The 13,667-nt window shown below is 39.3% G+C and overlaps 1 protein-coding gene across 1 annotated transcript in view; it reads right to left on the bottom strand.

Annotated features, from left to right (window-relative positions):
* Positions 1–13,667, bottom strand: part of ASAH1 (N-acylsphingosine amidohydrolase 1) — a 36,441-nt gene continuing 22,774 nt past the window's right edge. Inside the window, exons 3-14 of the mRNA XM_065946602.1 lie at positions 13,271–13,361; positions 12,453–12,539; positions 11,652–11,730; positions 9,795–9,869; positions 8,915–8,960; positions 8,055–8,199; positions 7,466–7,520; positions 7,258–7,339; positions 3,182–3,313; positions 2,952–3,075; positions 2,479–2,535; positions 1–559 (exon numbers count right to left, since the gene is read on the bottom strand). Coding sequence (XP_065802674.1) covers positions 470–559; positions 2,479–2,535; positions 2,952–3,075; positions 3,182–3,313; positions 7,258–7,339; positions 7,466–7,520; positions 8,055–8,199; positions 8,915–8,960; positions 9,795–9,869; positions 11,652–11,730; positions 12,453–12,539; positions 13,271–13,361 — 1,063 coding nt within the window. The 3' untranslated portion in view covers positions 1–469. The remainder of the gene's footprint in view (positions 560–2,478; positions 2,536–2,951; positions 3,076–3,181; positions 3,314–7,257; positions 7,340–7,465; positions 7,521–8,054; positions 8,200–8,914; positions 8,961–9,794; positions 9,870–11,651; positions 11,731–12,452; positions 12,540–13,270; positions 13,362–13,667) is intronic.

Below are 13,667 nucleotides of genomic sequence, written 5' to 3'. Positions count from 1 at the left end.
GACAATGGTGTATTGACTTTAATAGTAGTTAGAGCCAGGAGGAAAAGACAAAAACATACAACAAATACGTAGATGAAAGTGAAAAACTGAGTAACGGGGGCTATTTAACTTGCTCACATGGAGATACAGGACTCAGTGCTCATAGGGAATCTTGGCTTTATTCCATGGAGGAGGGTCCCCCCCCAGATTTAGTTGCCTATCCCCGCCCCCAAAGGTCAGACCAAAGTGAATCACGGTAAATTCTAGATGACTGCTGTACTTCACTGAAAGAAGTTATCCGTTACATAGCAATCGCCTACATTATGGCAAAAACAGCCTGTGCACTATAAACACACTCAGCAGGACAAGCTCACGCCTCAAAGAGAAACTGCCCCGACTCTCTGCAAGGAGATCGGACGGCCGCTCCGCTCAGCCCACTGAGCTCCCGTCCCGACGTCACAGAAGGCGCGTCCTGTAGGCCAGGTGGTGCTCACCACCCGATGCAGGGGTCTGGGCAGTCCCGCATGTACGTCTCAAACTGACCTTTGGTAACATCTATCAAGACTGTGTACACCGTCAGCTGAAAGAAAAGTCAACTTTTATTTTAAGGATGTTTTCAGTTTTAAAGTGACTCTACTTGTATTAGCATTTCTTATGGAACTGCTTATGACGTTACTAAACATTAAATTTGTTGTTGCCCTATCGCTGAGTTGTGTCCTACTCTTTGTGACCCCATGGACTTCAGCACGCCAGGCTTCCCATAATGGATATATATGTGTGTCTGTGTGTGTAAAGACACAACAAATATAAAGATCAGCATAATAAGTCAATAATAATAAAAACAACTGACTTCAACAGAACCATTACCATGTCATAAATATAAACAGGTGTGGGAGATAATGTTCAGTTCTTTACAAGGTCTTAATTCTGTGCAGTATACTGCTTCACAAACAATGTTTTAAGGCTCACTTAATGCTCCTCATGGGAAATAGGTGGGGAGACAGTGGAAACAGTGTCAGTGTCAGACTTAATTTTTTGGGGCTCCAAAATCACTGCAGATGGTGATTGCAGCCATGAAATTAAAAGACGCTTACTCCTTGGAAGGAAAGTTATGACCAACCTAGATAGCACATTAAAAAGCAGAGACATTACTTTGCAAACAATGGTCCGTCTCGTCAAGGCTATGGTTTTTCCAGTGGTCATGTATGGATGTGAGAGTTGGACTGTGAAGAAAGCTGAGTGCCGAAAAATTGATGCTTTTGAACTGTGGTGTTGGAGAAGACTCTTGAAAGTCCCTTGGACTGCAAGGAGATCCAACCAGTCCATCCTAAAGGAGATCAGTCCTGGGTATTCATTGGAAGGACTGATGCTGAAGCTGAAACTCCAGTACTTTGGCCACCTCATGTGAAGAGCTGACTCACTGGAAAAGACCCTGATGCTTGGAGGGATTGGGGGCAGGAGGAGAAGGGGACGACAGGTTGAGATGGTTGGATGACATCACCAACTCAATGGACATAAGTTTGAGCAGACTCCGGGAGTTGGTGATGAATAGGGAGGCCTGGCGTGCTGCGATTCATGGGGTCGCAAAGAGTCAGACACGACTGAGCAACTGAACTGAACTCAACTGAACGCTCCTCAATGCATACTTTGCAAAGACCAGTGGTGAAACTGTGGAGTATAAAAAGCATAGCTTTGGCTTTCCTTATCCTGGAAGCATTTCTCATGCAGTGAGGGAAACACTGCAGACATGTAGGTTAGAAGGTACACACCCAACTCACACAAGAATCTGTAAGTAACCCAACTGTGAACTCAAGCAAAGATGGCGTGGGCAAAATGAGATGTTAGAGTCAGTGGGCAGAGGGAAAGCTTCCCTCAGAAGCCAGGTTCTCATCAAAATGCTAATGGCCAGGACACATGGAGGCACACTCATCTTAGGGTTCAGCAAAAGAAGGCAAGGAACAAATGGGAAAAATCAGAGGGATCAGAAATACACAGAAGGGGGGATATTAGCAAACTGGATGATCAGAAGACTTTTGCATATTTTAGCTGAAGAGTAGGGAAAAGGGAAAAGGCTATAATAACGTTTAAGAAAAAAACCTAATCCATTAAGACAGAAAGCTGTCTGAAAATAACTTCAGACTTCGTTTTGTCTAGTATTAGGTGTTAGTTGCAGCATACAGCATTCAATTCCTCATGGACGGAGAAGTCACTAATAACATGCTAAATTCAATCCAAATGCCATGTTAAGTAATACTGGAAATAATACTCTGACCAAACTGGATATCAAGCTGCAGTGACCAACTTCTTTGTTACACTCCAAGAGTTTCAGTTTTGGCCACACAAAAACATTTTTAAAAGTAGCCTTAAGCCGAACATGACTTGGAATTCTAGCTCTCATTGATCCAAGACAAAGGGGAAAGATAAAACATGGGATCAAATTCTTTTCCTAAAATCAAATACACACACACACACACACACACATATATTTAAAAAAAATACCTTGTTGAGGACAGGTTTTGTTGACAAGACATCATACATGGTTGCAAATGAGATATTCTAAAACACAAAAATAGTTATTCTTAGTACATTAAATACAGATGTTGGCAGCTTTATGCACACAAATGGGTCATTAGACCAAGATATTCTTCAATCAACCTCCCCCAACCCGCATAAAAGAATTCCCCTGGGGTCACTGTTCCAGGTGATGATACTGATATAACACGCTTGCTTTCTCTTCCTCCCCTCTTGAATTGCTGACATTCAGCCCCACAGAGTGGTAGCCACCATTAACAAGGGAAAAGCACGGCAAAATTTTGCTCTTTACATTAGAAACAAAAACTCAGTGGAAACTGTCCAGAGACAGTGACTGTTAGGAGGTTTATAAATTCTTTAAAGGCCAGTGAAAAATGTTAGAATGGAGATATTCTTCTGTAGTTACCATTTCTCTCATATGTATGACACTGGGAATGTACCTCTTGGGTTGTCTGGTTCAGACACATCTTTGCAGGTGTTCTGCGATCATCAAGGAAGAAGGGATTTTTCCATCGGTCATAATTTGTTTGTACCACATACCATCTACCCTTCTTGGGGTCGAGTCTAGATACAAAGAAAGAGATTTCTCCTAGGCTTCACGCCTTAAACCCACACATACGTCTGTCTATGCTTTAGTTTCTGCTTGTTTTGCTTGAGCAAATGTACTTACTCATACACATCCAGAGACTGTGTTCTGTCTCGTGTAATCACACAACCCTCCCCAGACTGGTTGCCTCCCAGGATAAAGTATGCTGGGGCCAATATCTTGGTTTTGGTCAATATATTCTTGGTTTCTTCATAACTACAAAGAAACATTTAGAACAAAGGAAACACTTTTAGTTGACCTGAAATGGAAATTTTTAGCTGTGGAAACTAAGAGAAGACATCTGAGGAACATTTTTCTAAAAAGGATAGTGAACAACGGCTCAAGGAGAAACAGTCCCTGGCTCCTCTGCAGTGAAACAGTGAGATCTGAAATGTTCCCCCAAACGTGAAGGACAAACGAAGCATCCTCAGGAGATCATCATCTACCCTTACAGTCTATGTACCTTTCGCTCAACAACAGGACTAGGGAAAATAATATAGCATATTTTATTACTTGAAAATCTGAGCTATCAAAAATGGAAATGGATTTTCAAAGAAGACTACTAAATTGTATGCCCTGGAAATCATTAAAAATAGGACTCATGCCCACATTTCCTCTAGGTCATTTGGATGGTAGTACTGGCTAAAGGCAGTTTTGCTACTACCAGATTTCTGTACCAGCACAGAATATAACTTCTAGATTAACAGGTATTATGAATTAAATGAAGATTTTTTTATATAAAATTCTTTTCTGTATGGATGGGGGATTGTTTGCATAACAAGAAAACTTCACAGATGCCCTTCACAGATACACTATCCCTAGCATGTTTTAAATAAGTAATTTTCTTGCTGTAAACACACACACACACAAACATGAAGAATTCCATGTGAGTGTCAAAAAGGTTCACCTAAGAAACTCTGAAATAATTTCTCAATGGAAGATAAAGCTCTGAAGTATTTTAATATTAGTAATTTAAAAGAAACTACATTAAAAGGTTCATGTACCAAGATGCAAAAATGGTTTCAACATGCACAAACTAATCAATTTGATACACCCATTAAAACAATGAAGGATGAAGAAGTTGTGGTACATATATACAATGGAATATTATTCAGCCATAAAAAAGAATTTGAGTCAGTTAGAGTGAGGTGGATGAACCTAGAGCCTGTTATACAGAGTGAAGTAGGTCAGAAAGAGAAAAACAAATACTGTGTATTAACACATATATATATGGAATCTAGAAAGATGGCACTGATGAACATCTGCGGGGAAGGAAGGAAGACACAGATACAGAGAATGAGCCTGTGGACACAGTGAGGGAAGGAGAAAGTGGGACAGGTGGGGAAAGCAGCATCGACATACACACACTACCACCTGTAGAAGCCGGTGAGAAGCTGCTCCGTAACACAGGGAGCCCAGCCTGGTGCTCTGTGATGACTTAGATGAGGGTGGAGAGGGAGGTTCAAGAGGGAGATGCTGCTGCTACTGCTGAGTCACTTCAGTCGTGTCTGACTCTGTGCGACCCCATAGACGGCAGCCCACCAGGCTCCCCCGTCCCTGGGATTCTCCAGGCAAGAACACTGGAGTGGGTTGCCATTTCCTTCTCCAATACATGAAAGTGAAAAATGAAAGTGAAGTCGCTCAGTCGTGTCTGACTCTTCGCAACCCCACGGACTGCAGCCTACCAGGCTCCTCCATCTGTGGGATTTTCCAGGCAAGAGTACTGGAGTGGGTTGCCATTGCCTTCTCCCAAGAGGGAGATGATATGTGTATAATTAAGATGAATTGCATTATCATATGGCAGAAAACAATACACTATAAAGCAATTTTCTTCCAATTAAAGAATAAAAAAATGAAGGATAAAAATATGATCTTAACAGATGCATCTGACAAAATTCAACATCTCAAAAAAGTGTGTGCAGAGGGAACATACCTTAACATAATTAAAGGCTATATAAGAGAAACCCACAGTTAACATTATACTCAATAATGAAAAGTTAAAAGTTTTTCCTCTAAGATTAGGAACAAGACAAACTTGTGCACTCTCACCATTTTTATTCAATATAGTATTGGCAGTATTAGCCAGAATAAGGCAAAACAAAGAAATAAAAGGTATTCAAATCAGAAAGGAAGAAGTGAAATTGTCACTATCTGCAGATGACATAATACTATAATAAAGACTCTCCACCAAAAAAAAAAACTTTTAGGGATAATAAATTCAGTAAAATTTCAGGACATGATATCAGTATACAAATATCAGTTGTGGTTCCATACAGTAGTAACAGGATCAGAAAGAGAAATTAAGAAAATAGTCCCATTTATAATCACATTCAAAAGAATAAAATACATGGGAAAAATTTAACCAAAGAGGTGAAAGACCTGTACACACTGGAAACTATAAGACACTGATGAAAGAAGTAGAAGACGCAAATAAAAATATTCCACGGTCATGGATTGGAAGAATTAATGTTAAAATGTTCATACTACCCCAAAGAAATCTACACAGATTCCTTGCAACCTCTATCAAAATTCATTTTTCACAGAAATAGAACAAACAATCCTAAAAACTGTATGGAATAACAAAGGCCATGAATAGCCAAAGCAATCTTGAAAAAGAAGAACATCTATATTTCAAACTGTATTACAAAGCTACAGGAACCAAAACCATGCTGCTGGCATTAACAACACATTGATCAGTGAAAGAGAACGGACAGCCCATAATTAATTTATGAAAAAGGAACCAAGAATACACACTGGGGAAGAACAGTCTCTGAAAAAGACAGTGTTTGGGAAACTGGACAACTACACGCAAAAGGATGAAACCAAACCACCATCTCACACCATACACAAAAATCAAAATGTGTTAAAGATTTAAACGTAACACCTGAAGTCATAAAACTCTTAAAGGAAAACAGGTGATACGCTCCTTGACACGGCTTGGCAATAATTTTTAGATCTGCCACCAAGACAAAGTAACAAAGATGAAAATAAACAAGTAGGACAACGTCAAACTAAAGAACTTCTGCACAGCAAATAAAACCTTCAACAAAACGAAAATGCAACCTACTCAACTGGATAAAATATCTGTAATTCATACATCTGGTAAGGATCTATTTTCCAAAATGTATATAGAACCGACACAACTCAATAGCAAAAAACAGACAATCTGATTTAAAAATGGACAAAGGGTTGAACATTTTTCCAGAGATGAGATACAGGTGGCTAACAGGTACACAAGAAGTTGGGAAATGCGAACCAAAGCAACGATAAGGATCATCTCACACCTGTCAGACTGGCTATTATCAAAAAGACAAGAGATAAGTGTTGGCCAAGATGTGGAGAAAAGGGAACCATGTGGAATTGGGTGGAATATAAACTGGTGCAGTCACTATGGAACCACCAGTATGGAGGTTCCTCAAAAAACTAAAACTACCACATGACCTAAGCAATCCCACTTCTAAGTAATGATCTGAGGACATGAAAACACTAACTCCAAAAGATATTCACACCCCCACATTAACTGCAGCATTATTTACAATAAGCCAAGTTATGGAAACAACCTAAGTATCTAAGGATGAATGGATAAAGAAAATGCGGTATATATACAACAGAATATTATTTAACCATAAAAAAGAATGAAATCTTGCCATTTGTGACAAAATGGATGGGCCTTGAGAGCATTTTGCTAAATGAAATAAATTAGACAAAGACAAATACCATGTGATCACACTTAGAAGTGGAATCTAAAAACAAAAAAATAAAAAAAAATTCACAGGTACAGAGAACAAACTGGTGGCTGACAGAGGTGGGGGCAGGGTGGTGAGAGATGGGTGAAATGGGTGAAGAGGGTCAAAAGGCACAAAATTCCAGTTATAAAATAAGTCCTGAGGATGTCATGCACATCATAGTGACTATAGTTATTAATACTGTACTGAATATCTGAAAGTTTCATAGAGAATAAATCTTAAAAGTTCTCATCACAAGGAAAAAACCCTAACTGTGTGGTGACAGATGTTAACTAGACTTATTGTGACCATTATGCCATATAAACAAATATCTAAACATTTTATAGTACACTTCTTGTACTAATATGTCAATTATACCTCAAGGAAAAATTAAAAAAATAAAAAATCTGGTAATAAAGCAACCAAACAGATTACCTTGTGCTATTTTCTAGAACTGATCTAATGATAAACCCTATCCACTGGGCATCTTTCTTTCCCAAAATCCATTCTATGACACCTGGAAGAGATAAAACACACACAGTGTCACAGGACCTAGAAGAGATTAAACTGTTAATCATAAAGCACAGCCTAACCTTCTTCTTAAAACAGCTATGAAATTCCCATTTAAGAACTCTCTACTCACCCATAAAACCACCATCCATACTGAAGCGTTCATTGAGTGTAACACTAAACAGTCCCTGAAAAGAAAACAAAGCAGTGAGGTCAGAAACCTGCACCATCCTGTTTAAGGCCCTCTCACAGGGCTCTTTTAATCCTGTTATATCAGGGCCTAGACTGGGGACTTTGGGGTGTGGGGGAGAGAAAAAAAAATCAAGGCATGATACTCTCATCTTCTGTTAACAGCTTTTTTTAGAAGGTCAAAGCATTTTTCACATTTAGTGTGTGAGATAAGTAGATGGATGTTATCGGCCACACTTTTCCAACAAGGAAACTGAAATGCAGGGACTTAATGACTAACTCGCCTGAGGGGCAGAGCCATGGCCAGATTCCAAGGTTTACTCACAGCCCTAGAGACCTACCATGGGCTTTATCTCCACAAAAGGCTCAAAAATCTTCACTTCCTCCTACTCTTCTCTACCTTGTGAGCTAAAGGTAAGAAGAACACAATGGGACGAACTGGGGCTACACATTCTTTTCAGGTTCTCATTTCCTTAGACCCCATCATGCACACAGAGCTCCCTGTAAAATCTGGTTAACAACAGATTCCTTACTGGTTTGAATCCTGTTAACATGCCCACATAGCCAGCAAAGGCTGTTGCCTTGAAGAGAGTTTTATTGTTCCTTTGGAAGTCCAAATTCACTGTTAAAGGTTTTAGTTCCTCAGTTACGACCCAAGTATCATTATTTATATTCCACCTACAAAAGACAAATTTCAGTGACATTTAATAACAGTGACAATAAGGATGAGGAGATGGTCAGGCACGATGCTCTGCTGTGTGCTGGGCTTAGTCGCATAGTCACGTCCAACTCCTTGCAACCCTAAGGACTGTGGCCCACCAGGCTCCTCTGTCCAGGGGAATTCTCCAGGCAAGACTACGGGAGTGGGTTGCCATGCCCTCTTCCAGCAGATCTTCTCAATCCAGGGATCGAACCCAGGTCTCCCACATTGCAGGTGGATTCTTTACTATCTGAGCTACCAGGGAAGCCTGGTCAGATATACCAGATGCTTTACTGACCTAATCCCCAATGATCAATATTCACAAGGATTTTCCAATATAGGTAAGCTTTATCTTCCATTTTCCATAAGATAAAACAGGATCAGAGAAGTTAAGTAACTCCCCCAACATGACACAGCCTATAAATAGCAAATCCCAGATAATATTTAGGTCTCCAATTACAAAGCACTGTCATATTTTTTTTCAGGAAGGTAAAGAAGACACATGAAATAGAATGCTATTCTTTTACTCTCAACTGAATGGGAGCATGCTTAATCTGGTCTCAAAACTAAAGAATCTAGGGTCTTCCTTTCTGGTCATATTCTGGGAATGATTTGGTACTTAACTTTTTCATCAATGTAATACTACCTACTCTTCTTAGGGACTGAGACATACCACATTTTTTTTTTAGTTACCCAAGAAATAATCCAAAATCCATGTTTCGCCCATGTAGTAGATGACCTAAATTGAAAGCAAGCAGAAAAGACATGTAACAGCAATTATGACAGGATGATTGATTCTAAACCAAAGCTGGACACTTAATTTTGGTTAAGTGATATTCCTAACTGTTCAATTCAACAGTAAGAATTAAGTAGCACCTAATATCACAAGCCTCAACAAATGAAAAGGCTGTCCCTGTCACACTGGCCAGATTCCCCCTCAGTACCTGAGAGCAGAGGGCTGCAGGTAAGGTTAGAAGACGGGGAAAGATCAGCAGCCACGATTTTTGGTTCACCGTGACGAAGCTATCAGACGAAGCTATCTCGGCCTCACCTAATATGACTTACCAACACGCTTCCCTTCAGGGATTGTCACCTACAGCTATACCCAGAGTATAGGTAAAAAAATAACAGTGAATCAGGGTACATCACCCTGGGCCTTATAATCTAAGGACTTGCCAGGAAAAATATGGAAAACTGAAGCTGGTCTACACAGGGTCCCTTGGCTGGAAAATGATGGGAGAATCTCTGTTCTGCCCTGTGAGTACTTAGATCAAATTATAAATAGGGGTGTAAGTAGCCTATGAAGGAAAGTAAGAATGTTTTCAGTCCTGAAACAATTCGTGCAAGAGGTGCATGCCTAAATTAAAACTTTAATAGCCGTTACAGTGATCTTAAAATAAGAACAGTTTTCAATTCACTTTCAAAAACTTAATAAAGATCTATAAAACCCTATGCAACATGCACATATATGCATAGCAAGCCTGTGTTTTACAAGTTATAATTTCATTTCAGTATTTTTCTTCCATTTTGTTTCTTTGTACCACCCACCCTCCCCCAGTACACATTCATTTACCTTCTTTGTCTTCTGTTATTATTGAAGTACAAATGGTAAAAAATTCATAGAAAATATTGAATAAAATAATCTCTCCTATGAGAAAAAAAAGGAAATTTTCTGGTCAATACACAGAACCATGACATTGTTAGAAAATTCTTTTCTAAGAAAAGGTGTAACTATTGTCATCATGTGAGTTTTTGCTTGGGCAAACGTTAAGTGTCTGCAGATGATCTGAGTGAGCCTGCGCGGCTGGTGGGGTAGGGGTCTCTCTCTCTCTCTATCAAAGGTACTATGGGAATTCACTGAGGGAAGGATAACCTTTTTAGTAAACAGTACGGTCAACTGGAAAGAACTTGAACTTTGATCCCTAACCGATACCATATGCAAGTTAATTCAAGATACACCATGGGCCTATATGTAAAAAGTAAACAAAAGTCATAGAGAAGAAAACATACAAGAATTATGTTTTGGGGGTACGCAAAGATCACTTATGTTAGTTGCTCAGTCATGTCTGACTCTTTGCGATCCAATGGACTACAGCCTGCCAAACTCCTCTGTCTATGGAATTCTCCAGGCAAGAATACTGGAGTGGGTAGCTTATCCCTTCTCCACGGGATCTTCTCAACCCAGGATCAAACCCAGGTCTCCCGCATTGCAGGCAGATTCTTCACCAGCTGAGCCACAGGAGAAGCCCAAGAATACTGGAGTGGGTAGCCCATCCCTTCTTCAGCGGATCTTCCCAACCCAGGAATTGAACCAACTGGGGTCTCCTGCATTGCAGGCAGATTCTTTACCAACTTAAAACACTGTGGCTCAGCTGGTAAAGAATTCACCTGCAATGTGGGAGACCTGAGTTCAATCCCTGGGTTGGGAAGATCCCCTGGAGAAGGGAAAGGCTACCCACTCCAGTATTCCAGCCTAGAGAATTTCATGGACTATACAGTCCATGGGGTCGCAAAGAGTCGGACATGACTGAGCGACTTTCACTTTCACTTTCTTTATCAACTTGAGCTATCAGGGAAGCCCCAGTTAAACCATAATGAGTGAATATAACACACTCAACAAAATGCCCAAATAAATGAGAGTGACACTATCACACGGAGAATCAGCAAGTGGAAAAAAGTCTTGTATCAATACTATGCTAACTGTCAATGGTTACAATCACTTTGAAAAACTGGTTGGCAGAGACTCCAAGGCTAAATTACTCAGCTACCCTATAACACAGGTCATATCCCAGAGAAATGAGTGTACATACCCATAAAAAAACATGAACAAGAATGTTCACAACTCAAATGTGAAAATGACAAATATCCTAGTCATACAATAGCCTACTACCTACAATGGTATGTGCAAGAAACCGGACAACAGTTCATATTGTTTGGCTCTATTTGTATGACGTTTAAGAGGCAAAACTAACCTAAGCTGAAGTTCAAATAGTGGTTACCAAGAGGTTCAGAATTGTGCAGAATGGAGCAGGCTGGATTGCTGTAAATTGTTTCTGTATCTTGTTCTGAGTTGTGATTAAATGCAAGTATGCTTGGGGAGTCCCAGGTGGTGCAGTGGTAAAGAATCTACCTGCCAATGCAGGAGATATGGGTTTGATCTCTGGATTAAGAAGCTCCCCTGGAGTAGGAAATGGCAACCCACTCCAGTATTCTTGCCTGGAAAATCCCATGGACAGAGGAGACTGGCAGGTTACAGTCCATGGGGTCACAAAGAGTTGGACATGACTGAGACACACACACTCCTGGATTTTAAAAATTCTATTGATCTGTATTCCTAAGATCTGTGTACTTCACTGTATGCATTACCATATCCCAATAAAAAATTGGGGGTACTTTATTAAATTTTGTAAAACTGCAAAGTGAACTTTACCTAAAGGGATTTCAGTAACAGCTGCAATTCCCTTCAATTCCTCCTCGAAAGGGCCAGGCAAGTTGCCAAGCAGACCAGGCTGAAAAACAAACACATTAACAATCATTCAACCTCAAGTGTGGCTTTGAGATTTGGTTCTTTTACATATACTCTGTACTAGCCATTGTTGCCACAATAGGTGATCAGAGCTTATTTTTTTGCCTAAGGGGTTAAAACCCCTGTGTTTTAAAAAATTGATTGATTAATTTTTGGCTTTGCTGGGTCTTCCTTGCTGAGCTCGGGCTTTTCTCTAGTTGTGGCAAGCAGGGCTACTCTCTAGGTGCGGTGCAAGGGTTTCTCCTTGCGGGGGCTTCTCTCGTTGCGAAGCATGGACTCGAGGTGCGAGGGTTAGAGTAGCGGTTGGAGCAGTAGATGGAGTAGCAGTTGAGTAGCAGATGGAGTAGTAAATGGAGCAGTTGCTGGAGCAGTAGATGGAGTGGGAGTTGGAGTAGCTGTGGCCTGCAGGTTTAGTTGCCCCATGGCATGTTCATCCACAAACCATTTCTTTTATAAATACATTAAAGAGCAACAAACTGCCGAAATTTACCATGCTACTTTATGTCTTGTAATACTACCAAGCACCAGAATTTTAAGTCCCTCTGAGGTTTTAACAGTAGTCTGAAATAAAAGCAAATTTGTCCAAGCTCCTTAGAAGAGGCTGTCAAATTATGCCTTTAAATAAGTACAGAGCCTTCGCTGAATCGTGTGTATATGTGTCCATGTGTGTCTTTAACATTTATTGTAGGAAATAATATTTCTTACCAACTTTTGATCCACTAACTGTACAATTTTTCCACTTGGCACAAACGCATTTATTATATTCTTCATGGAATTCATTATAACTTTCAGCTAAAAAATAAATTTAAAAATTGATAAGAGACATAAGGAAGTGTTGACATTTAACATTAATCTTGATATAGAAAGTATTTGAAGACCATTTCAGAAAAAGCTTGTAATTAAGGTACATCCATGTTTACTAAATTATTAGCCCTGTTTTGTAAATCACAGTAATCATAATTGTCATTATATCACACTGATCTGTATACCTAAGAACTGTGCACTTTACTGTATGTATACCATACCCCAATACAAATTTTCTGAAAGTCTATAATCTGTATTTTAATCAAGAACCACACAATGAATTACAGAAGGTTTTATTTCGACTATGTGTGCAATGAATATATATATTAATAAAAAACTGAGTGCTTTTTAACTGTTAAAAAAGATTAATTTTTGTGTAACAAAAGACAGATATAGACTTTTGACTTATCTATATGTAGCTAAATAAGAGTACTATTTAAAAACATATGTAAACAAGACATATCTTTAACACAACATGTTATTAACTTTAGATAATAATATATGATATGAGATAAAGAAACAAAGGCAGAGGCTAGTAAAAATCGAGAAGCTACAGAGAAATGACATCCTCTTTTCTCTACTATCATTTATTATAAATGGCAGAGAACCATGGAAAGCAGATTCTTAAAGTACGTGGTACATAGTATCATGATGTGTTCTTTTAAATACAATTATATTCAGTCAAGTCAGAAATAAAAGATTTAAGAATCACACCCTACCGCTGGTGCTTTGACCACCATCAATTCATGCCATCTTTTGTACGGTGGTAAATCAAGATTTATGGTGAACCACGGAACCGGACCCCTGTAACTGCAATGAGAGGTGTATCATCTTGAAATGTTTAAAATCAGTTTCTTGATGATGGTTAGATAGTTACACCATTATAGGTATGTTAGAGACATATTCTTAATAACAACAGAGAAGTTGGTACTCAAACCAAAATTTGCAAAAAAAGCTCATTTTCCACTCCGTGCTTCTGTGCTGGGTCATTTATACAATGCCATTTTAGAAATCCTAAAATGGAATTACAGCATTATAGGAAGGTTAACACATAATGGTGATAGGTAAAATAATCAATTTTGGCTCAATAGCTGTATGTAACCTGAATATCAATGC

The sequence above is a fragment of the Muntiacus reevesi genome, chromosome 10 (assembly GCF_963930625.1).
Source record: "Muntiacus reevesi chromosome 10, mMunRee1.1, whole genome shotgun sequence".
Classification (NCBI taxonomy): domain Eukaryota; kingdom Metazoa; phylum Chordata; class Mammalia; order Artiodactyla; family Cervidae; genus Muntiacus; species Muntiacus reevesi.
The sequence above is the reverse complement of the archived record's forward strand: the minus strand, read 5'-3'. Positions and strand labels throughout refer to the sequence as shown.